Source organism: Anabas testudineus, chromosome 21 (assembly GCF_900324465.2).
Source record: "Anabas testudineus chromosome 21, fAnaTes1.2, whole genome shotgun sequence".
Lineage (NCBI taxonomy): Eukaryota > Metazoa > Chordata > Actinopteri > Anabantiformes > Anabantidae > Anabas > Anabas testudineus.
Window position 1 is genome coordinate 6,394,482 of NC_046629.1, and position 23,969 is coordinate 6,418,450.

Below are 23,969 nucleotides of genomic sequence, written 5' to 3' on the forward strand. Positions count from 1 at the left end.
TAGGTCACTCACATCACTGACAATCTCCCTGGAGGCTTTAGCAGCCTTAACAGAGACTGCATCCACAGGGAGGAAATAGCCCTTTCTGATTGTGGCCTCATAGCCTTGTCTGTATTGTTTCTGAAAGGAAAGACATGGATGAAAACTTTTAGACAAGAAAAAAGCATTTAGACAAACATGTTCATGTCCAGCAAGATTATACTTACCTTGCTAATGTTGAAAGCATTCTGCTGAGAGAGGAGGATCTCAGGGGTGTCAGGGTTTATGTGCACATTGGTTTTGTCATTCTCCCATGCCTCAACGTAGAGACGCTGGCACAAACCACAAATAAACCCAGTGTTAATGGATGTTATCACCTAAAGTAATCGCCAGACTGAAATCTGCATCGCAAATTAAGATGTGACAAATTCTACCTTGTTCATAGTCAGGGCGTTATTCTTTGCCAGTACAATGTTCATGGCATCTAGGGGGCTCTTGAAGGGAACAGAGCTGGGGTGCTGGCGGTACTTTCTCTCATTCAGGATCTCTGCAGCTTTCTTGGCTTTCTCCACATCCAGTGAGCCTATGGGGACCCATCCCAGGCCCTGGAGCCACTTTAAGTCTGCTTTGTAGACAGCCTGTGATAAACAGTAGTACATCATTTAATTCCTGACACACTCTGTAGAAGAAAAACTTAAACTAAAAGACCATCAGAAACAAATCAGTATGAAATCTAGACTTACATCACTCTGCAGGTCATATGCGTGTCTGGCCTGGACCACGTCGTTGGAGTCTGGAAGACAGGTCCACTGGTGCAGATGAGTTCTGTAGTTGAAATCATTGACTTGGATCTGGCATTTCTTGGCCAGCTCCAGATTCAGCATGTCCACTGGCAGGTTGAACTTGGTCTTGGACTTGTTGAAGTCCTTCTTGTACAGAGCATCACTGGCAATCTTGGCTGAATTCAGAGCCAGCATGAGGAGTGGGTCATCTTGGACGCTGCGAGCACCGATGTGGTGGCCGACCTGCTTACGGTATCCTGTCTTGTACTTGTACTAAAAGAAAAAATTAAGAAAGCTTCAATGGTCATGTGTACAGTAGTAAATACACGGTAAGTCTTCATGAAGGGTCAAACCCATATGCTTACATCGCTGGCAATGTCTCTGGAAGCTCTGGCTGCGATGATGGAAATGGCATCCTTGGGCAGATCATAGCCCTTCTTCTTCGCATCTTCATTTGCCTGTTTGTACTTTTTCTGTAACCACCCCAGAGACATTACATATATACAGTTATACATGAAAATAATATGTTATTAAAGGTATGTGGGACACTATAACTATTTAAATTTTTCACTCACCAAACTGTAGTTGAAGTTGTTTGCTTTGGCCAGAAGTACATCCATAGCATCGGGCATGATGTGGATCTTTGTCTTCTCATTCTCCCAAGCTTCAATATATGATTTCTAATGTGACAGAAACCAACAACATGAGAATTTGTTGCAAGTACAAATGTCTTGATCGAATAATTTCCTCATCACATACATGTAAAGTGAATAGATTTATTGATGTTATGTTAAATAAGTATTTGATTGTGATGCCATACCTTGTTCATAATCTGAGCATTGGCCTTAGCCAGTACAACAGGCATGTCTTCTGTAGTGCATTTGAATTTGTAGTTGCTTGGGTGCTGACGATACTTTCTCTCACTCAGGATCTCACCAGCTTTCTTCACCTTCTCAACATCCAGTGAACCTATAGGCACCCATCCAATACCCTGCATCAACTTCTGATCCTCCTTGTAAACAGCCTGGATTGAGAAACAATTGGTGTTTTTATGGTTATAAATTGTGTAAAATAAAAGATATGTACATTTACAAAACACTTCCACAGTGCAAATACAAGGACTGATACTTACATCACTCTGCAGGTCATAAGCATGTCTGGCCTGGACCACATCGTTGGAGTCTGGGAGACAGGTCCAGTTGTGCAGATGAGTCCTGTAGTTGAAATCGTTGACTTGGATCTGGCATTTCTTGGCCAGTTCCAGATTCAGCATGTCCACTGGCAGGTGGAACTTGGTCTTGGACTTGTTGAAGTCCTTCTTGTACAGAGCATCACTGGCAATCTTGGCTGAGTTCAGAGCCAGCATGATCAGAGGGTCGTCCTGCACACACCTAGCACCGATGTGGTGGCCGACCTGCTTCCGGTATCCTGTCTTGTACTTGTACTGGAAGCAGAATATGAGAAGGTTCCATGTCATGTCTACAGTAAAAATATATAGTAAATGTCCATCAATGGAAATATACAACAACTTACATCACTGGCAATGTCTCTGGAAGCTCTGGCTGCGATGACGGAAATGGCATCGTTGCGCAGATCATAGCCCTTCTTCTTTGCATCTTCATTTGCCTGTTTGTACTTTTTCTGTGAATAAACATCAAACAGATATTAAGTATGATCATTTTCCATTTGAAATGGGGCTTGATGACAATCGTGACCTTTTTTTTTTTTTACTTTTTGTTCTCTTTAATTATTTTGATATAATAATATATTAAATTCTGCTCTAAACATTATTAGTTCAAATCAAGTTTTAATAAAAAATAATGTTTTAGATATATTAAAAGTTTGTCTGATGTAGTGTATAATTCTGGAACACAAATCACCTCTATATAATTTCACATACTTTGCTTTGCTATTTGTATTAACATTAGAAATGTACCCTTAAAAATTAAAGTAAGTAAAAAGATTAGTTGTATTATTACTTACTTATTATTACTTATTTCTCCACTTACCAAACTGTAGTTGAAGTTGTTTGCTTTGGCCAGAAGTACATCCATAGCATCAGGCATGATGTGGATCTTTGTTTTCTCATTCTCCCAGGCCTCAGTATATGATTTCTACATTCAAAGAACAACGTGACAATTTACTGACATCATGAACTCTTCAGGTATAGTATTAATTTCATGATAAAATAATTCCTTAATCATATTCCAACACTGTCCACAGATTTAGTTTGACAAAGTATACAAAACAGTTCCTTAAATACGATTTCATACCTTGTTCATAATCTGAGCATTGGCCTTAGCCAGTACAACAGGCATGTCTTCTGTAGTGCATTTGAATTTGTAGTTGCTTGGGTGCTGACGATACTTCCTCTCACTCAGGATCTCACCAGCTTTCTTCACCTTCTCAACATCCAGTGAACCTATAGGCACCCATCCAATACCCTGCATCAGCTTCTGATCCTCCTTGTAAACAGCCTGGATGGAATAATAAAGATTTTTTGGTTAGAATAACTGTAAAAACTCTAAAACATGTATTTAATAACATGAAAGCTTTACACTTTATAAATTCATACTCACGTCACTCTGCAGATCATAAGCATGTCTGGCCTGGACCACATCGTTGGAGTCGGGTAGGCAGGTCCACTGGTGCAGACGAGTTCTGTAGTTGAAATCATTGACTTGGATCTGGCATTTCTTGGCCAGTTCCAGATTCAGCATGTCCACTGGCAGGTGGAACTTGGTCTTGGACTTGTTGAAGTCCTTCTTGTACAAAGCATCACTGGCAATCTTGGCTGAGTTCAGAGCCAGCATGAGCAGTGGGTCATCCTGGACGCTGCGAGCACCGATGTGGTGGCCGACCTGCTTACGGTATCCTTCTTTGTACTTGTACTGCAAATGAAGAAAGAAATAACTGAACAATATATTTTGGCTCTTGTACAGCAATAATATTAGCAGCAGTAATGTTTTTACACTTAAATATTAGCATATATTAACATGTAAATATGGAGATGGTCAATTACATTTTTACTAATAAACATTAGAATGAAATAGCATACTACATAAATGTAGGACTCAATTATCTGACTGCTAAAATACTGTAGTGATATTACAATGTGACATATTCTCACATTGTTAGATCAAACACTATTCGTACTACTTGCAAAGAGAAGAAATTAAATTATTTTACATCGCTGGCGATATTCCTGGAAGCCTTCGCTGCAATAATTGAAATGGCATCATTGCGCAGGTCATATCCCTTCTTCTTGGCCTCTTCATTAGCCTGCTTGTATAATTTCTGTAGGGACAAAAAATACCCGGTGTATTATAAAGTATATTGTATTAAAAGCAATGACAATAACTCAACTTTTTGAATGTGCTTCTGAAATACTGACCACACTGTAGTTGACTTTGTTTGCCTTGGCCAGTAGAATGTCCATAGCATCAGGCATGACATGGATTGAAGTTTTGTCTTTCTCCCAGGCTTTAATGTAAGCACTCTGTAAGGGAAATTTATTTTATTAAGTTCACACACATAAGGCATTACAGTATAGACACAATACTATCAGCATGCATTCATAAATAAACTAATGCTAATATTAGACAAACATCCTGTTGGTACCAGAACAGATCATTTCTCATTCTTTCCTAATATGCTGGATTTAGTCAATGAGAGTAGAGAGAGAAAAACGTCTTTATCCCTACAGGATTGACCACTGAATATTTCACTTTATGTGCAAGACACAACAAAAACATCAGTGATTGTACATATGTTTATATGCAAATGATGTGATTTCATTCTGCACAGAGCGAGACCCTTTAAGGCATTATCAGGCATTCATTAGACTGTAGGGAATTTTTTATTATGATTAATTTCTCAACTGAGTGATTCAACTTATTATTCTATTTGTCACTGTTGTCTATTGCTAAATAAATACCTTGTTCATAATGTCAGCATTGGCCTTAGCCAACACCATGGGCATGTCTTCTGTAGTGCATTTGAATTTGTAGTTGCTTGGGTGCTGACGATACTTCCTCTCACTCAGGATCTCACCAGCTTTCTTCACCTTCTCAACATCCAGTGAACCTATAGGCACCCATCCAATACCCTGCATCAGCCTCTGATCCTCCTTGTAAACAGCCTGGATTGAGAAACAATTGGTGTTTTTATGGTTAAAAACAGATATGTACATTTACAAAACACTTCCACAGTGCAAATACAAGGACTGATACTTACGTCACTCTGCAGGTCATATGCGTGTCTGGCCTGGACCACATCGTTGGAGTCTGGAAGACAGGTCCAGTTGTGCAGATGAGTCCTGTAGTTAAAATCATTGACTTGGATCTGGCATTTCTTGGCCAGCTCCAGATTCAGCATGTCTACTGGAAGGTTGAACTTGGTCTTGGACTTGTTGAAGTCCTTCTTGTACAGAGCATCACTGGCAATCTTGGCTGAGTTCAGAGCCAGCATGAGGAGCGGGTCATCCTGGATGCTGCGGGCACCGATGTGGTGGCCGACCTGCTTACGGTATCCTGTCTTGTACTTGTACTAAAGAAGCAAGCGTGAGCGTTTTGTTAACCAAACACTGGTGAGAGGACAAAAAATATGTTGTTACAGATAATACAGAATAAAGATGATGACACAGAAACATACATCACTAGCAATAGTAGTGGAGAGTTTGGCAGCCTGGACTGAAATGGCATCAGCGCGAAGATTATGGCCCTTCTTCTTGGACAGTTCATTGTCCAATTTGTACAGTTTCTGAAAAAAGAAAAACACATTCAGTAAAAAAGGGAGTATACTTTCAAATGAATGCATTATGACACTAACTTGAACCAGCGTCTTAATTTCCTGTTGTCAAAATCTGCCAAAGTCAAGTATTGACAAAACTTTGAAGTGCTTAAGGTGTTGAGATTTTTTCATCTTTCAGTAATAGCACTGACACGTCTGATTGCTCCAAAATTCAACCTGCAGCCAAACATAACGAGCCATACAGAATTACTGTATCTTTCGCAGCAACATAGGCTCCTGCTACAGATGGTATGACCCTCAAAGAGTCCTGATCTCAAGCCAATGGAGTGACTGAATTACAGGAAAAGGCAGCAGCCTAAAGATGCTTGGCATTACATGGATGGCTCTATCTTGAAAGCATCTTCACTTTAATTTTAGTGCCTAAAACTAGTACTGTATGTGTTGTCCATTAGAAACCATGGCAGATCTTGAACAAATAAAAACTGTATACTATGTATATGTATACTATTACACTGTACCTCACTGTAGTTTCTTTTGTTTGCTCGGGCCAGCACAATGTCCATTGCATCAGGCATGATGTGGATAGAGGTCTTGTCCTTCTCCCATGTTTTGATGTAGGATTTCTAAACGGTAAAATGTATTTGGTTTGATTCCACAAATATAAATAGCAAAAAGCATATGTGTATTTCTGTTCATTTCATGGTAGGTGCTATTCAGTACCTTATCCATAATCTGGTTGTTGGCAGTGGCCAGTGCCAGATCCATGGACTGCATCTCCTTTTTGAAGTTAAAGTTGCTAGGATGTTGACGGTAACGCTGCTCACTCAAGATCCGGCCAGCTGTTTTCGCTTTCTCAACATCCAGTGATCCAATAGGAACCCATCCTATTCCTTTCATGAAGCTTTCATATTCACTCTTGTACTGGTTCTGAGAAACGGACAGCACAGAGTACCATCACAATCACACACAGCTACAGAAAGTATTAGTAAGGCTAATGTAAAACGTAATTTACATAATCATTAAAAATGGTTAAGTCACTCTCTATACATACATCACTGGCGATGAATTGCATGTTACGAGCCAGCTGCAGGTTCATAGCATCAGGCAGCACAGTGTAGTGGGAGATAATCTGCTTGTATCCAGTCATAGTCTGAACGGTAGAGGCCTGCTTGGCGTGGACCACACTCAGCATGTCCACTGGAGTGTGATACTTCAGCTTGGCCTTGTGGTAGTCCTTCTTATAGTTCTTGTCACTCTGCAGTCTGGCTACTTCCATGTAGTGAACCAGCAGAGGATCATCCTGGAGGCTGCGGAAGCCAACATGGTGTCCTTTGGCCTTCTCATAAGCCAGTTTGTACTTGTACTGCAACAACAAACACATACTTTGTCATTCACAGAGGTTGCAGCCTACTGCTTTAGATCATGAACTTACTGTAGAAGATGTATTTCATATGAATTCATAAGAAAGCTTTTGACAACTTACATTACTTGCGATAGTGGTACCAGATTTGGCAGCCACAATTGGGATGGCATCTGCTTTGAGGTGGTAGCCCTTATTGGCCATCTCCACAACACCAGATTTGTAAAGTTTCTGTGAAGTGCATAATAGTAAGATAAGATAAGAGTGTTTACATGTACATCCTCGTGATCATTGTCCATATACATTATTAACCATTAAATGCAGTTTATTTATCAGTTGCAACAGTCCATCTTACGTTGCTCATGTTCAGGGAATTGGCCTTGGCCAAGAGAATTTCAGGAGAATCTGGCATGATGTGGACTGTAAGCTTATCCTTTTCCCAAGCTGCAGTGTACGCTTTCTGTGAATGAAGACACCAGGCAAACACATGAAGAATGGTGATTATGTACAAGATTTCTGAACATTTTTGTAGCACTGCACTTTAGAGTATACATACAGACAAAACAAACAGTACAGCACCTTGTTCATGATCTGGTTGTTGGCAGTAGCCAGAGCCACGTCCATGGAGTCCATCAGTTTGGTGGACTTGAAGTTGGACGGGTGAGTGCGGTACTTCTGCTCGCTCAGAATCTGACCACCGACTTTAGCGGTCTCAACTGAAAGTGAGCCAATTGGTACCCATCCAATACCTCTGATATAGTTGTTCCATTCAGACTTGTAATCACACTGAAAACAAACATAAGCTCTCATCAATAGAGCGATCATGTTAAAATCTGCTTTGAAACACGTGTACAGTTCTTGTTTGACTGGCACAGCAGATATTTTAACATTTCAAACTCACGTCACTAGACTGGATGTTCATGTTGCGAGCCAGCACTAGGTTCATGGCATCAGGCAGGAGAGCATAACTGTGCTGGATCTGTCTGTATCCAGTCATAGTCTGAACGGTAGAGGCGTGCTTGGCGTGGACCACACTCAGCATGTCCACTGGAGTGTGATACTTCAGCTTGGCCTTGTGGTAGTCCTTCTTATAGTTCTTGTCACTCTGCAGTCTGGCTACTTCCATGTAGTGAACCAGCAGAGGATCGTCCTGGAGGCTCCTGAAGCCAACATGGTGTCCTTTGGCCTTCTCATAGGCCAGTTTGTACTTGTACTGCAACAGTTATTAAACATGTTTACCATTTATGATGAATTGTAGTAGGCAAACCTCCTGATTTGGAATAATAATTTCTTTCCAACTTACATTACTTGCAATTCTGGTACCAGACTTTGCAGCAACAATGGGAATAGCATCTGCTTTGAGGTTGTAGCCCTTATTGGCCATCTCCACAACACCAGCTTTGTAGAGTTTCTGTGAAAAACATATCATGTCATTTAAATACAAATATGTATTTTTTAAATAACATATGCATTTCAAATATAACTTAATGCCTTACATTGCTCATTGTGAGGGCATTAGCCTTGGCCAGAAGAATCTCAGGAGAGTCTGGCATGATATGTGTGGATAACTTGTCCTTTTCCCAAGCTGCAGTGTACGCTTTCTGTAAATAAAACAAATACATTATGATGGTTATGAATAGATTATTATGAATGTTTGTGACCTAGCATGCTACATTTAAACATACTGCACCTTGTTCATGATCTGGTTGTTGGCAGTAGCCAGAGCCACGTCCATGGAGTCCATCAGTTTAGTGGACTTGAAGTTGGACGGGTGAGTGCGGTACTTCTGCTCGCTCAGAATCTGACCACCGACTTTAGCGGTCTCAACTGAAAGTGAGCCAATTGGTACCCATCCAATACCTCTGATATAGTTGTTCCATTCAGACTTGTAATCACACTGAAATGGTAAGAGGTTATTTTTGAGGTTAGGATAAATTTGTGGACTTAAACTTGACGTGTAATTGAAACACCTGATGAAGATTCTATGCTGCTGCATAAAAAAAAACATGGTTTTGAATCTAAAAGACACATTTAATTTTAAAACTGTCACTCACGTCACTAGACTGGATGTTCATGTTGCGAGCCAGCACTAGGTTCATGGCATCAGGCAGGAGAGCATAACTGTGCTGGATCTGTCTGTATCCAGTCATAGTCTGAACGGTAGAGGCCTGCTTGGCGTGGACCACACTCAGCATGTCCACTGGAGTGTGATACTTCAGCTTGGCCTTGTGGTAGTCCTTCTTATAGTTCTTGTCACTCTGCATTTTAGCCACTTCCATGTAGTGAACCAGCAGAGGATCGTCCTGGAGGCTGCGGAAGCCAACATGGTGTCCTTTGGCCTTCTCAAACGCTTTCTTGTATTGGACCTAAAACAAAAAAGGAAAACGAGGAGGAGGATTCAGTTCAGCATACAGTTGAATACATACTGTGTTGAACAGATCTAGGATTTACATACATTGCTGGCAATATGTCTGCCGTGCTTGGCATGCAGGATAGGAATAGCATCAGGCTTCATGTCATATCCCTTGGCAATATCTTCTAGCCACTTGTGCTTGTAGTGACTCTGTGGAAAAACAGCAAAGTGTTAGGAAAATGTTTCAACACAGATCATGCTGATATGTACCTGCTAACTAGCGTTGTGTTCTAACCTCACTAATGCTCTGGGCATTGAATTTGGCCTGTAGGAATTCAGGGCTGTCAGCGGGCAGATGATAGGTGTGCATAAACTTCTCTCCAGAAGCTTTGTATGCGGTCTAGGGGAAGGAAAAGAAGAGAGAATATTTTTAAGGTCTGTGTAGAAGTTTCAGTCCTACATGCAGTAAACATATTATAGATGTATATAGGCATTCTTACTTTATCTTGCTGCTTTGTGTTGGCCATGGCCAGAACCATGTTCATGGCATCAGTCTTACTTGTAAATTTCAGAGTGCTGGGATGCTGGCGATAGTTTCTTTCATCTAAGGCAGCATTAGCAGCTTTGGCTTTCTCAACATCCAGAGAACCAATAGGGATCCATCCAGTGCCTTTGTAGTAATTTGAGTAATCTGATTTGTAGATATTCTGTGGGCATGCAGAGAAAAAAATCCCAAGAGTTAAACGTCATCCATTTAAAATTTTGTTACTGTGTATATACTGTAATTGATTTTGAACATATACTGCAGGTAGAACTGAAAACATACATCACTCTGAATCTCCATCATGTTGCGATACAGCTGCAGGTGCATGTTGTCAGGCAGAAGCAAAAAGCTGTGAGGGATCTTCTTGTATCCAGCCATAGTCTGGACAGCAGAGGCGTGCTTGGCGTGGACCACACTCAGCATGTCCACTGGAGTGTGATACTTCAGCTTGGCCTTGTGGTAGTCCTTCTTATAGTTCTTGTCACTCTGCATTTTAGCCACTTCCATGTAGTGAACCAGCAGAGGATCGTCCTGGAGGCTGCGGAAGCCAACATGGTGTCCTTTGGCCTTCTCAAAGGCCAATTTATACTTGTACTGTATGAAAGAAAAACATGAGATTCTCTAAATTGCTATTGAAAGCAGTAAGATTTGAATAGTATTATTGATGGTATTATTGCAACTTACGTTACTGGCAATGTCTCTGGAACTTTTTGCAGCAACAATAGGAATAGCATCTTCCTTCACGTGATGTCCTTTGAGCAGATCTTGACGATGTGCATATTTGTAATAATTCTAAATAAAAACATCATTAGAGTTATGTTACAAATCTGTATTCATGTCATACATGAAAGGCTGTTAAATATCATACAAGCCTCTTGAACTAACCTGGCTGATGTTGACAGCATTGTATCTGGCTTGCATCAGTTCAGGGGTATCAGCAGGGAGATGGTAAGTGTGCATGAACTTCTCTCCACTGGCCTTATATTCTTTCTGCATGATAATAATGAGGAGATTTGTTTATATCCATTATCAAAAGACCCTCATAGATTTAAATCACAAGACTCATTGCAAAGCAAAGTAATTCTAACCATTTTTTTCCTATTTCCTTACCACATTCATGATCTTGGCGTTAGCCTTAGCCAGTTCCATGTTCATGGAGTCAGGGACACTGGTGAACTTGATAGTGTCTGGATGCTGGCGGTACTTTCTCTCATTCAGGGCTGCAGCTGCTGCCTTAGCTTTTTCCACATCCAGGGAACCAATAGGAACCCAGCCAATACCCTTAACTCCAGTCTCATAATCCAGTTTATAATTGTACTGGAAAACAAAAGAGACGCCAAAGAAGAGATTCAAAGTATAATTAGACCTTGTGCCATTTTTTTTTAACAAGGATAAACAATCATTTGCTACAGTATGAATTAAATCAGCTTACATCACTGGAATTGAAGTTCCTGTTGCGAGCAAGTTCCAGACTCATAGCGTCAGGCAACATACAGTAACTATGGTGGTGCTGCTTGTACCCAATGTAGGACTGCACTTTTGAAGAATGTTTAGCATGAGCCACACTTATCATGTCCACCGGGGTGTGATACTTCAGCTTGGCCTTGTGGTAGTCCTTCTTGTAGTTCTTGTCACTCTGCATTTTAGCCACTTGCATGTAGTGAACCAGCAGAGGATCGTCCTGAAGGCTCCTGAAGCCAACATGGTGTCCTTTGGCCTTCTCAAAAGCCTTTTTATATTGTACCTGGAGGTTAAAGGACAAATAACAACTATTTCACATATGATATAACGCAACAAGATGTAAAATACATCTGGTAAATAAGTTTAGCATGAATTTGAGTTTGTTTTAAATAAAGAAAAACTTACATCACTTGCAGCATGTCTGGCAGCTTTGGCAGCAAGAACAGGAATAGCATCAGGCTTCAAGTCATAACCTTTAGCAATCAACTCCTGCCAGTCCAGCTTGTAATAGTTCTGAAATGAGACAGTACAATATATAAACAACAACAAAAGATATCAAGACTTAACAGATTTGGCACGGATCCACTTCATATTTACACACAGACTTCCCCACCTACATATGCATACATAGCTACATGCAGTGTAGATGTAGACTGTATGTATGTGTCTATACTGTATATAAAGAACATATTTGGTTTAGGTTCTTAAACAAACATTATCTAACTATTTCTATCACCTTGCTGATGTTGTAGGCATTGCACTTGGCCTGGAGTAACTCAGGGGTATCAGGAGGCAGAGAGTACTTCTGATGAATTTCCTCAAGACCTTTCTTGTAGAACAGCTGTAAGGAAGGAGGGTCATAATAGCAGAAGTCATATTTACTGTAACTACTTTAAAGTTAAAAACAATTTCAGAAATGATCTTAAAATAAAGTTAACAGTGAGAGTGACAGTGGACTCACATCACTCCTCTGAAGCTGGTTCACTCTAGACTGCAACATGATGGGGTGGTCGTCAATGGAGGTGAAGGGGATCGTATCTGGGTGTTGTCTGTACTTTCTCTGAAGAAACAACATAATGTATGCAATAAATCCCTCCAACCAACAAATACATTTTTGATTAACATGTAAAGACAAAAACAGAAAAGCGTGAACAAGAAGTGTGAAGTTTATGCTGCTGTGCACATACCTCACTAAGGATCTCTGCAGCTTTTTTAGCCTTTTCCACCTCCATGGAGCCATAGGGCACCCATGGGCTACCCTTGGTATAGGTGTTGTAGTCAGACTTGTACTCATTCTGTGATGCAGGAAACAAAAAGAAATCAGTCAACGAATACTTAATGAATCACATTACACATAAACATACAATTAAGATGAGGAGAAGTCTGTCTGTTCTTACGTCACTCTGGATGACGTTGGCTTTCTTGGCCAGATCCAGCAGCACACTGTCATAAGGAAGGAAGTAGTTGGGACTGATGCGTCTATACCCAGTCATGCTGGCAATCGCCTGGGATTTCTTGGCCAAAGTGACTGAAATCATATCCAGTGGTGTATGGTACTTTGTCTTTATCTTTTCATAGTCCTTTTTGTATTCACGCTGTGGAGACAGGTAAGTAAGAAGTTTTGGTTTTTAAAAGCTCCAATAAGACGAGGCTAATGTAATGTGATTCCTGCTGACTCCTAATGACTTACATCACTCTGGATTTTGGCCACATGAACAGAGTGCAAGATCTTGGGATCGTCATTAATGCTAAGGGCTCCAACCATCTGTCCCTTGTTCTTCTCATACTCCTTTTTATATTTAACCTGGAAAGAGAAGCAAAAGTTTGTGCTGAAGCAAACTGAGTACTAAAAGTGAATGCTATTGATATTATACTGTAGCACACTTACATCACTAGCGATGTTTGTGTGAGCCCGGGCGGCAAGAATCGAGATGGCATCGCCCTTGATCTCAAACTTCTTCGCTTTAGATTTCTCCCAATCGTACTTATAACAGTTCTGCAAGGAGGAAAATCATGCCATTAATGTTCATTTAGGTAGAAATGATGAGTGATTTACAAATGACTCTATAGTTACTTACATCACTGAGGTTAAAGGCGTTAACTCTGGACTGGATGAAGAAGGGGTAGTCTGGGGGCAGACTGGACTTGAACTTTGTTTCCTCGTACTTTGCCTTGTAGTTCAACTGAAACAAGAAGAAAGTAAAATAAAAAAAAATATATATATATATATATGTATATATATATATATATAAACACACAAAAAGTGCTTTTCGGTTTTTTGTCACTGGAGGGCAGCAGTGTTCTGGCTGGACTCTCTCTGAGATGGAACGATTGTCCCTTTTCCTACCTCCTCAGCCCCTCTCTGATCACAGGGTTTATTCTGGGCCAACTGAATGCTTGTTGCTATTTATACTACAGAGAAATGGCTCTCCAGTTTCCATGGTGCCCACAGAAAGACAGCTGGGCAATGTGGATGATTGGGCACATTTTAAAGTGATCTGCATATCTAGGATAATTTCATCTCAAGCTGAAGGATTGTGGCCATTTCAGTCATTAAATGTTCAATTATAGTGTTCACAACAATTACTTACACAGATTATATGAATCAAAGAGTACGAAAGAAGTACAGCAATATTGATAAGTAAGATTCTATCAATTCTATCACACAGCACTAAGACGAGGTAGTCCATAAAAGGTACGTACGTCACTTAGCTGTTTGGCGTTGATGGCGGCTTGAACGAGAACTGGTGAATCCACCACCTGCGTAAATTTCACTTTGTCTGGATGTTGCCGATAAACGTTCTGCAAAGCACAAGATGGAAGAATTTGTCACATGTAAGTGCTGTATATATATATATATATATATATATATATATATATACTGTATATGGTAGTATTGTATTTGCCAGGAATACTCACATCGTTACACTGCTGAAGCTTCTTCACAGCTTCATATTCAGGCGTAACAGTTTGAGGGAAGAAGCATCTTGTTTTCATGTCTTCATAATCAGATTTATACAGTTGCTGCAAGGTGAAAGATGCAAATTATGAGGAAAACTATAGAATTGTTACACCAGTGATTTAAAACATCCCCCAGTGATTTACCTCGTTCTTCATTTCTTCGACTTTCTGGCAGTGAAGCATGTAGACATCTTCATAGCTGCCGATGTAGTGGCCCTTCACCTCACTGTTGTATTTATCTTTGTAATGTGTCTAAAAAGTGAAATAAAATGTTGTAATTTTTTTTAAACAATAATATTGTGTATTGTTTTGGATTAATGAAAGATTTTTGTCCTGTAGACTAGTCTTACATCAGTGAACTTTTTAAGTACAGAGTCCATCTGAAACTTGGGCGTATCACAGTAGTTGATGCTGAAACCTCTGGATTTCTCATAGTTGGACTTATAAACTTTCTGTAAAGAAAAAAACAAATGATAAAGTGATGAATCATGATGAGTAACTCATGTAGATCAACCACAAAATAGTCTGGAGCATGAAATGGATGACAAACTCACTGGCTAAGCAACATATTGGTAACAACTGACAACAAAAGGTACTGCAAGTGACTGCAAACGCTGAGCGCCACATCCGCAACCACCTCAGTCACTTTGGCAGTCACTTCACTTCTTGATTAATAGTCTGACAACAATAACTGTCAAATTCATGCAAGCAGCACCTCTGTCTAGTGCCACTGCACTACTTCTACGCTTTTATAATTGCCCCTAATTATCATCTATCATCTTTTATAAAACCAGCTGTGAGTAACAACGTCTTTCTATGGAGGGTTCTTGAGACACATACATCACTGAGGATTGTGCCAGCATATCTGAGCTGTCGGAGGAGAGGATTCTCAGTGGCGGGGAGCGTGTTGTAGTCAGACTGTGCTTTTCTTTTCTCATAATCCTTCTTGTATTGGACCTATAGAAAGAAACACAGAGATTACTGTGAGTGAGAAGGGAACAAGGTGTGTTGATCAGGTGTATTCACATGGTTGGTACACTGACTCATACAATTATGCCAGTACAGTGTGTCTCATGTGTCTTTATTGTTTCCCAACATGACACATGTGTGCATTGTGCGTGAACATGTGGGTGGTTATGAGGTATTCAGTAGCTGAAAAACCTCTCCCCATGGTTTTATATGTTGTTACTGAGAACTAGTGAAAGTGCACACTGAATTTGTGCAGTGACAGTGAACCGAATCTAGAGCTCACAGTCACACAGTGCATGTGTGGGCACAATACGGTGTGTCCCTGCGTCAGAGTGTTGACTCACACTCTGCTCTGAGACATGGGTCAACTCCCTGTCATGTCTTCCACATGAGATAATACCTATAAAAAACACTTTGATACCTTTTTGTGCGTGTGTGCTTGTGTGGACTTACCTCACTTGCAGCAATACGAGCCTTCTTGTTTGTATCGTAAACTGGTGTGTCTGTTTGCATGAAATAAATTTGGTCTTTTACATCCTCAAACTCTTGCGTGTATTTTCTCTGAAAGAGAAAGAGAAGGGGATTGGATAGAGGTAAATAACAAAATAAAGCAGGAAACTGTGTCTCTTTTGTGGTATTAAGCTCTTACATTGCTGAGGTTGTCCATTGCCATCCTGGCAATGGCCACATCGAAGTAGGGTGTCTCACACCATTGACCCTTCACATTCTTATTGTAATCTTCCTTGTATTTGAGCTGTGGGAAAACAAACACAAACAATATTAGAAGATTATATTAAAAGAAGAACACTTAGGAAATGATTGGAGTGCCTGTAATTTAACCCTATTGTTAGCCTCTCCCTTCCAGCATAGTTTGGCCAGTAATATCAAAAAGCAGGTGCACAGCTATCCTTAGCCAGGCTGTCTGTGGTGCTCTTTACTGTGACCAACACTACTGATATTGGATTTTTTATGGCTTATACTGAATATTCAGTATATTCCAGTAAACATTACATATGTTCGCTACCTTTATCTTGTGGATCTTATAGTTGTTTTAAAGTTCTACAGTATGTTACAGCCAGTAATATTTCTGCTTACATCACTGCGCTGATGGGCCACTCTCTTGGCGAGCTCCACTTCAGGAGGATCGGCCAGGGAGGTGTACTTCGCCTTGCGCTCATTGTGGCCCTTCTTGTAGTGAACCTGTGGGATCACACAGAGTTATAAAAGGCACCCAATTCAGCACAAACAACTGGATCTGAAAACAAATAAATAAATAAAAATACAGACAGCAGAGAAAATTCCTTCACTTTTGTGTGTGTGTGTGTATGATGCTGATTGGCAAACTAGCAAAAACATATATTTTATATGAGACATGAACTGCATATAAAATAAAATATAGACTAGATAATCTACATTGATTTTTATTTTATTTCTTGGAATCCTGCTTAGAGACAACATTAAGACAATGTCAATAGTGATAGTAAATTGAACTTACATCACTAAGAACCTCCTGAGCCTTGGCCACCCTGCGCAGCTCGGGGCTGTCAGAGTAAGGGTAGTACATGGTCTTCTCTTCGTCCCAGACCTCAGTGTAAAGTTTCTAAACAAGGTATAAATCCATGATTTACTCAATGCCTTTAAAATGTAAACAGCTACTCATTATGTTCAATCATACATCGAGCTGTTATTCTAACATGAGCAGAAATTCTCTCTTTGGAAATAAACTTCAGTGCCTGAATTCCACATTGGGCTTACTTTGCTGTAGTTAGCAGCATTCTTCACAGCCAGAACCAGTTCAGGAGCATCAGGAGGCAGCAGGTACCTGTCCTTAGTCTCATCCCACTTCTGTCTGTACAGAACCTGGGGGAGATAAGCAGCAGCACTGGTGTTAAACAGTCACAAGTAAACATTCAAATCATTTTCTTTTACAACTTCATAAATCAGGTATCTCACCTTGCTGATTAGATCAGACACACGCTTGACGTGGGCGATCTCTCTAGCCTCACCATCATACAAGCTAGTTGTCCGAGCCTTATTTCCCTCCATGCGGTATTTAACCTGATGATGATACACATAATTTCATATTATCTTTATTATGTATAATCTATTATCTACTGTCACCATATCACACATCACTGTCACTCTTAAATTGTTCATGTAAGCCATTTTACAAAGGAATTCAAACTAGACGTCTTTAAATACAGTAACATTACAATCACCATCATTAAACTTCAGATGACATAATATAGAGGACAACATTGTGTTCAACAGTCTTCACCTCGCTGAGCTGCTCCTGGGCCTTCCTGATGCGAATCATTTCAGGGGAATCAGTGATGATGGCAGTAGGTTGGCCTCTAGAGTTGTCATAAGCCTGACGGTACTTGTTCTGTAGAGCAACCATTAAAATGAGCATGATATAGTAGTATAGATATACAGTCATGATACACTGCAATCACTGAAAATGATCAATTATCAAATAAAAATAATTTAAATACAGTTAATTGCAAATTAAATATTTTAAGATACATTTCTTAGACAAAATAGGCATTAGGAATAACAGTCAAAAACTGATTTTATTTTAAAAAAACAAACTTGTTTCTTACATGGCTGAACTGCTCCAGCATTTTCTTGCTGTGGGCCAGGTAAGGAGTCATGAACTTGGAAGTATCCACCTTGACCTTCTTCCTAACTTTCCTGGCAGGCAAGCCAGACTAAAAGAGGACAGAAGAAAATACAATTAACTATCCAAGTAAAAACTATACGGTATCCAGAAAGATAAACCTCATCCACAACTACAACAGGGTTGGCTATGTGCAGAAAGATAATGTGATGCTTAAACAAAGTCAACGTGTTGACTAAATCTGATTTTGTCATGGTGAAGAGAAAGCTTCTCCTAAAATGCAAACATACCTTTTACTTACAGTAATTACATTTAATCAGTGAAATGATAACAATCAAGACCTAATTAATTAATAAAGCATTAATATATTCTACATGGAAGTCAGCGCGTTAGAAAAATGACTTCTACTAATGTTGGATGAAGGGGACTGAAGAACAAACAAAACCAACACAAGCAAAAGGGAAAAGCTGAATTTACAATTACATCCACTGAACGGTAATGTATCTATGAATGCAATGTGCTGCATGCAATGCCAGGCTCAGCAATACATCTACATGATGTTTATAGCATGTCATCTGCTGGGCAATAAAGCTACAGGACAAAAATGTACAAAAAGCAATTAACCTTATTTGAGGTCACAGTAAAATGTAATATTGGCTAAAACTTTAAGTTTAATGTTCATGCAGAGTTTAAACTCATTTCTAGTTATTTCTGCCTCCTAAGACCAAAGGCCCTATGCCTTTAATGGAATAACCAGGCAGCAGATTATCCAGACAGACATGCAGACAAGGGTGGGGGGGTACGTCATTGTCAAGACAAAGCAAGGCTGCCCTGTTTGAACCGCTGTCTCTCGGGTGCTTTACCTGTAAGAACTGAGTCGAGTGCTCAGTGACAGTCGTCGTTGTAATCTGCTCAACATATTACAAATATAGGACACACTCTGAGGTTTCAAAACTTCCATAACAAGTTATGGGAGAAACGGCACAGTACTTTGATAGGATTGAGGGTGATTTTTCCACAGCTCTGGTGTTTTTCATTAACGGACATGGACACTTCCAGTTTATTAAAATCACTCTGCTATGAGTCAATCTGTCGTTGTTCTGGCGTCATCTCACATCTTGGTCCTAACCTGTAATAAACTGATTCCTTCTGTGCTCAAACTTCACCGAATGAATCCTCAGAGGTGAATATGGTGTAATTGTGACTGTGTCTAATTAAGTTTATATTCTACAGAGGAAAGAGCAGCATTAATATCCTCTGTGTTATGTGAGCCTGACCACCCTAAATCTTTGATCCTCTCAAGTCTATAAAAACCAGGCGCTCACATGACAATAATGCTATTATTATTTGTTATTTCATACCTCATTGTTCCTGTCATCAGTTGCTGTGACACACAGCAGTACACAGCTTCATAATATCCATGTCTGCTTACACAGCTCTCATGAATTTAAAGGATTTGTTTACCCAAATAAGAAAAAACATATTCTCATTTACGCCTGGTAACATGGAGCCATACAGATAGCTTGTGTTTTATTTAATACATTTTAATGTTCAGCAGTTTTCTGTCTTCACTACAATACAGTGGAGATGATTAGGGTTTTAATTTGTGGAGCTCACAGCTGATTTTAAAAAAGAAGGAGCAACTTGATGTTGTGCCCTTTTGGGAAAGAGATTGAGTTGTTTTGAGAGGATGGACAAGTCAAAATCAGTGCAAATAACCAAACATTTCTGCTGTAAACTGAGAAATAAATCTATTTAAACGCGACATTATTTCTTATTTAAGTACCTCAGGCTGTTGAAACTAACCATATTCCCACACAGCCCCTACTTAAACAGAGCATTTACTGTCACACAAGGCTGAACATTGTGGGGCAGGTATTTTTGGCAGCTAACCAATAGTCCTTCAAATGTACCACAAATTCTAGTCTAGGAATAACCAGAGCTGCGAGAAAGAACATCTCAATCATTCGGATTAACATTTGTAAGAGGCCTCGATATCTGAATCTCTCAGACAGGAGAGAACCATAGGTGTAGATGAAACAGTAAACTACCTACATCACACATCCTTACAAAGCAGTGTAAAAATAACCTCACTCTGTCTCACATTAGGCAGTTTTTCCATGCATCTACCTGTACTAAGCAAATTTCTAGCACTGTGACGTTAATATACTCAGAGTGTGATTTACAGCACAGTGGCTCTTCTCACTTGGCTCTCCCTCTCTCCCTATGCTTCTCCCTCCATCTCTCTGCCAAAGTGCCGCAGACGTCCACTTCTAAATTTGTCTGAATGCCAGTCAGAGAACTCTACACTCAACTCCTTAATGGCCTGAGATGTTAAGTCAATCAAAAGTCAATATGAAAAATGTTCATGATGATACATTAATAAACTTGAGAAAACTAAACTAATTCATATTGAAATGGTATTTTTTCTAAATCCTTGTGAAAATACTGTCTTTTAACTAATTTATTTCTATGTTTCTCCCCATTCTGTAGATTAAATAAGAAGCCGTCTTACTGTTTACTCAAAACAATGCAACTTTTCTCCACAGTGTAGATGAAAGTGCTAGTGAAATCAGAGTGTATGCATCTGTCCCACCTCCCAAACGATTTATATCTTTGCGGTAAAGATAGTAAATCTATTTCAACAGTTGATATGTTATATGGGAGTTAAACAACTGATTGCCACACGTGTTTAGTTAATATTGTGCAGCCAAAACTCCCCTATAAGATATCAGCAACATTAAATGTTGACATATACGAGGCTAGCTTTAATCCTATTTCACCAGGAAATATGGGATTAAACTGTTAGCCTTCTGCTTTCACTCTTCCATTGGACACTGACATGGAGACCTTCAACAACACGATTCATACACAATAAATGTAGCTTAAAACATCTGGAAATCTTAAGGGTATGAAGTTTGATCACATGATCTGCAGACAAATGTGACTTGATATTGGTGATGGATTTAAATTTAACCAGTCATTTAGGGTTAAAGACAAAAGGTAACTTCCAGAAACTGGCAGATGCCCAAATTGTATGTAATCCAATCTTGCACTATCTATGCTGTACAGGAAGGCTGTGGGTGCCATTACATCACTGTGTTTATAGATAGGACGGAGCTAGGTATAAAAACGTAGTTATATGAATGCTTTAAAGTCATTTAGCAGAATTCTGTGGAAGTAAATGACTTTTTTCTGGTGTTGTAGAGATTATATTATTTACAATCTGTTTATAATGTTGTGGTGCTGTCTGCTCAACTGCACGACCTCCAGTAAGGATCATCTCTAACAGGCACCAGAAAATGTTCTATTCTCAGTTTGAAATAGTTTATAGTTGACTGTTAGGAGCAATTCAGGACTTAAACATTATCAGAAGGTGTCGGCCTGAAACAGGATCCACCAGTAGGCATGGAGAACTGGTTCCATGAACTGCTGACTGGAGGGGGTATCGTCACTAACTTAACTATTCATAGGGCCTGAAACTGGTGCTCCAGATCCAGAAATCATATCTCAGGTTGTATTCTTATTTATGTCAGATTCAAGCTTTGTGGTTAATGTACATATAATGATGAGAAGACATCCACTTACCACCTCCCCCTCCTCCTCCTCCTCCTCATATTCCTCATATTCCTCGTATTCCTCCACAACTTCCGTCATTTTGGGACGGTTTTAGAGGTTCTACGCAGAACACAAAGGACACTGTCAGGCATTCATTCTTTAAACTCTAGATAGGCATGTATAATAATGAATAATATAATCAAACAGTGTGGCTGTAAATTAAATGCATTATGTAGCATGTGTAAGTAAAAGATAAACACACAAATTAAATTTTAATTTCAAGCAGCATATACTGGGGCTTAAAGAAAAGACCAAATGACAACTGCACCAGAGATATTTTAGGATGCTGCCAGCCATCCCCCCCGTTGAACCCAATTACCTCATTCAAAAGGAGGAATAATGAACAGCTAACACATGCGAGAAAAATATAAACACAAATGGATATTCAACAGATAAATGTGCATGCCATACCAGCGAAAGATTCCCGCAGTACTTCCTGACAGTAAGGAAGTCTCACTTGCCATCCACTAGGGTCTCAACTTTGTGAAATGCCCCAATCCTAAGCAAAGTAATAAAAATGTGTAAAACACCTCAGAAGCTGCACTACAAGGGTGAATCGATTACACAGGGAGAATGGAAGATTAGGAAGGTGTATGCATTATAACAGGCCTCTGCTTTTGAAAGTGTGACAGACACCCCCTCCTCCCTCACTTGCCACAACACAGCTGAAAGAACGGTGCCTCCTGGCTGAAGGTTGGCGACAGCTGCCCAACAGCGCTTCAGCTATTTGACATGTAAGCCAATGCCACCGCCTGATTGGTTGACTCTGTTTAGCAAATGGACATGCAATGCCTTCTGAGGCTGCAGGTTAAATTTAGGATGGCATACTAACTACCTTTTTTAGCACTTGATTGCCCACTCTTTAAGTTAAAATGTAATTTTTGCTGTAAAACAACAAGATTAACACATGGAACAAAGGAGGTAGAAGGAAAAAATAGGCAAACAGGCAGTGAAATTTTGGAAAGAAGACAAAATCGCCAGACTGCTGCTGCAGTTGCAAATACATCCCAAGGTAGGCATGGTCTGATCTTGCCCAAGTCTTGCATTTCTGAATTGTTTAGTTATTCCTTCAATGTGCAGCAGTCTTCACACTCCTCATTCCTTCATCAGCTGTCCTCCTGGATCCACAGGGCAGCAGAGGATGGAAATGATGGACGTCCACACAGAAGGAAACCCATGCACGGTGTGGAAAATGTGGAAAATGCTTTTTCTCCATTTCTTAGCTTACCAGTTATATTAAAGTTTTATGGTCTCCCAAGCCGCCAAAGCCTCCCCAGCTTCCCTCCAGAGAAACGCTGGGCGACAGCACACAGCTGAGGTTTCTACCCAGGTTATCATGTGGTCGACACAGCCAATCAAAATCTGTGCTCTCAGGTTTCCAAATCTATATATACCTAAGTGATCCTTTCAGAAAAGAGCACCTGTTGAGGCTAATGCATCAGCGGTACAGTTATAAGGTAGGCAGTGGGGTGAGCGTGGCGAGGGGGGGGGGTCTCACGAAAACAAGAGTAAACCCCAACTACAACAGCCACCCTGTTTGAATGAGTGTGTGTTGTGTGTGAAGTTGATGTGTTGTTTAGTTAAATGTTTGGAAGGAGATCTCATCAAGAGTAAATAGGTCAGCATGAGTCTGTGAGGTGAAGCTAGCTGAAGGCCTGGGCTGCCAGATCTGTTGAGGTCATCTGTTAGTTGACCCTTAGCTGGATAGATAGTGCCAGAAATCAGGTCAACATCAAACTAAATATCTGTGAGACAGAAAATAAAAACAAGCACATGCCCAAATAAATATGAACCCCAGATGAAAAGCAACTCAGCATATTCCAAGATATTCCCTATATGTGTGCGAAAAAGTCTAATAAATAATCACTGCCCCAAAGATTACACATAAAGCCTGTAAACAAATAGTGAGTTACCCAGATCAGTATAGTTTTTCCATGCTCACCCTTGTCCACCATAACATAAGTAAAACACAAAGAGCTTTTTCTAGATCACATACTCCATACAGTGGAAGTTCAGAGGCAGCTTTGGATAAATTTAAGAGCAACTTGTGAATAAAAATAAATGTCAAAAGACATCAAAATTGCACTTGCAACTGCAAAATGTACCATATGTACATTTTCTCTTCAAATGATGTCACCTTCTCTCTAGTGTACGACATCTTTACTCTCTCTCATTGCGCTAGAAGCAGGGTGCTACCCGGGGACGGAGATGGACAGCAGCAGCTGAACGAGTCTCTGTCTCCCATACTGTGATGCACCGGATGACTGCTGGATGGTCCCCATTAACATCTCCGAAGTTCTGATCTCATCTAGTGTGCAAAACTCAAGAAGTGGTCTTGGATCAGATTCTCAGACAAAAACAGCAATTTCTGAGCCAAATAACGTTGAAATTTTATAGGTCCGCATTTTATTTATTTCTTCCAGATCTCTGCTTTCACTCTAAAAAAATAATGTATGTATGATAACATTTCGATTAACAAACAGCAACACGTTCTAGAAATAAGGGTCCATTTATTGTGAATTATCCAGAGCTCAGTGACAGCAGTGTTAACTGGAACAAGTCTTTACTGA

The 23,969-nt window shown here is 40.0% G+C and overlaps 1 protein-coding gene across 16 annotated transcripts in view; it reads right to left on the reverse strand.

Annotated features, from left to right (window-relative positions):
• The window catches only part of neb (nebulin), a 53,118-nt gene extending 30,421 nt beyond the window's left edge, over positions 1-22,697 (reverse strand). For 13 of the 16 annotated variants that reach the window (XM_026376102.1, XM_026376099.1, XM_026376096.1 and 10 more), the window contains exons 1-61: positions 22,628-22,697; positions 21,811-21,898; positions 21,370-21,459; positions 18,645-18,689; positions 17,765-17,872; positions 17,440-17,547; positions 17,115-17,219; positions 16,917-17,021; positions 16,657-16,761; positions 16,257-16,361; positions 15,811-15,915; positions 15,615-15,722; positions 15,033-15,149; positions 14,543-14,644; positions 14,337-14,444; positions 14,151-14,255; positions 13,935-14,033; positions 13,310-13,414; positions 13,120-13,227; positions 12,922-13,035; positions 12,629-12,826; positions 12,419-12,526; positions 12,193-12,291; positions 11,968-12,072; positions 11,637-11,744; positions 11,203-11,514; positions 10,881-11,087; positions 10,656-10,760; positions 10,455-10,562; positions 10,053-10,364; positions 9,727-9,933; positions 9,522-9,626; positions 9,329-9,436; positions 8,928-9,239; positions 8,564-8,770; positions 8,370-8,474; positions 8,177-8,284; positions 7,775-8,086; positions 7,453-7,659; positions 7,229-7,333; positions 6,997-7,104; positions 6,565-6,876; positions 6,234-6,440; positions 6,032-6,136; positions 5,415-5,522; positions 4,998-5,309; positions 4,699-4,902; positions 4,156-4,260; positions 3,951-4,058; positions 3,341-3,652; positions 3,035-3,238; positions 2,771-2,875; positions 2,295-2,402; positions 1,894-2,205; positions 1,582-1,785; positions 1,337-1,441; positions 1,127-1,234; positions 723-1,034; positions 414-617; positions 207-311; positions 13-120 (exon numbers count right to left, since the gene is read on the reverse strand). In XM_026376102.1, coding sequence (XP_026231887.1) covers positions 13-120; positions 207-311; positions 414-617; positions 723-1,034; positions 1,127-1,234; positions 1,337-1,441; positions 1,582-1,785; positions 1,894-2,205; positions 2,295-2,402; positions 2,771-2,875; positions 3,035-3,238; positions 3,341-3,652; positions 3,951-4,058; positions 4,156-4,260; positions 4,699-4,902; positions 4,998-5,309; positions 5,415-5,522; positions 6,032-6,136; positions 6,234-6,440; positions 6,565-6,876; positions 6,997-7,104; positions 7,229-7,333; positions 7,453-7,659; positions 7,775-8,086; positions 8,177-8,284; positions 8,370-8,474; positions 8,564-8,770; positions 8,928-9,239; positions 9,329-9,436; positions 9,522-9,626; positions 9,727-9,933; positions 10,053-10,364; positions 10,455-10,562; positions 10,656-10,760; positions 10,881-11,087; positions 11,203-11,514; positions 11,637-11,744; positions 11,968-12,072; positions 12,193-12,291; positions 12,419-12,526; positions 12,629-12,826; positions 12,922-13,035; positions 13,120-13,227; positions 13,310-13,414; positions 13,935-14,033; positions 14,151-14,255; positions 14,337-14,444; positions 14,543-14,644; positions 15,033-15,149; positions 15,615-15,722; positions 15,811-15,915; positions 16,257-16,361; positions 16,657-16,761; positions 16,917-17,021; positions 17,115-17,219; positions 17,440-17,547; positions 17,765-17,872; positions 18,645-18,689; positions 21,370-21,438 — 9,015 coding nt within the window. In that variant the 5' untranslated portion in view covers positions 21,439-21,459; positions 21,811-21,898; positions 22,628-22,697. The remainder of the gene's footprint in view (positions 1-12; positions 121-206; positions 312-413; positions 618-722; positions 1,035-1,126; positions 1,235-1,336; positions 1,442-1,581; positions 1,786-1,893; positions 2,206-2,294; positions 2,403-2,770; positions 2,876-3,034; positions 3,239-3,340; positions 3,653-3,950; positions 4,059-4,155; positions 4,261-4,698; positions 4,903-4,997; positions 5,310-5,414; positions 5,523-6,031; positions 6,137-6,233; positions 6,441-6,564; positions 6,877-6,996; positions 7,105-7,228; positions 7,334-7,452; positions 7,660-7,774; positions 8,087-8,176; positions 8,285-8,369; positions 8,475-8,563; positions 8,771-8,927; positions 9,240-9,328; positions 9,437-9,521; positions 9,627-9,726; positions 9,934-10,052; positions 10,365-10,454; positions 10,563-10,655; positions 10,761-10,880; positions 11,088-11,202; positions 11,515-11,636; positions 11,745-11,967; positions 12,073-12,192; positions 12,292-12,418; positions 12,527-12,628; positions 12,827-12,921; positions 13,036-13,119; positions 13,228-13,309; positions 13,415-13,934; positions 14,034-14,150; positions 14,256-14,336; positions 14,445-14,542; positions 14,645-15,032; positions 15,150-15,614; positions 15,723-15,810; positions 15,916-16,256; positions 16,362-16,656; positions 16,762-16,916; positions 17,022-17,114; positions 17,220-17,439; positions 17,548-17,764; positions 17,873-18,644; positions 18,690-21,369; positions 21,460-21,810; positions 21,899-22,627) is intronic. The other 3 variants (XM_026376091.1, XM_026376104.1, XM_026376103.1) reach the window with 3 other exon arrangements.
• Between the last annotated feature and the right edge of the window lie 1,272 nt (positions 22,698-23,969).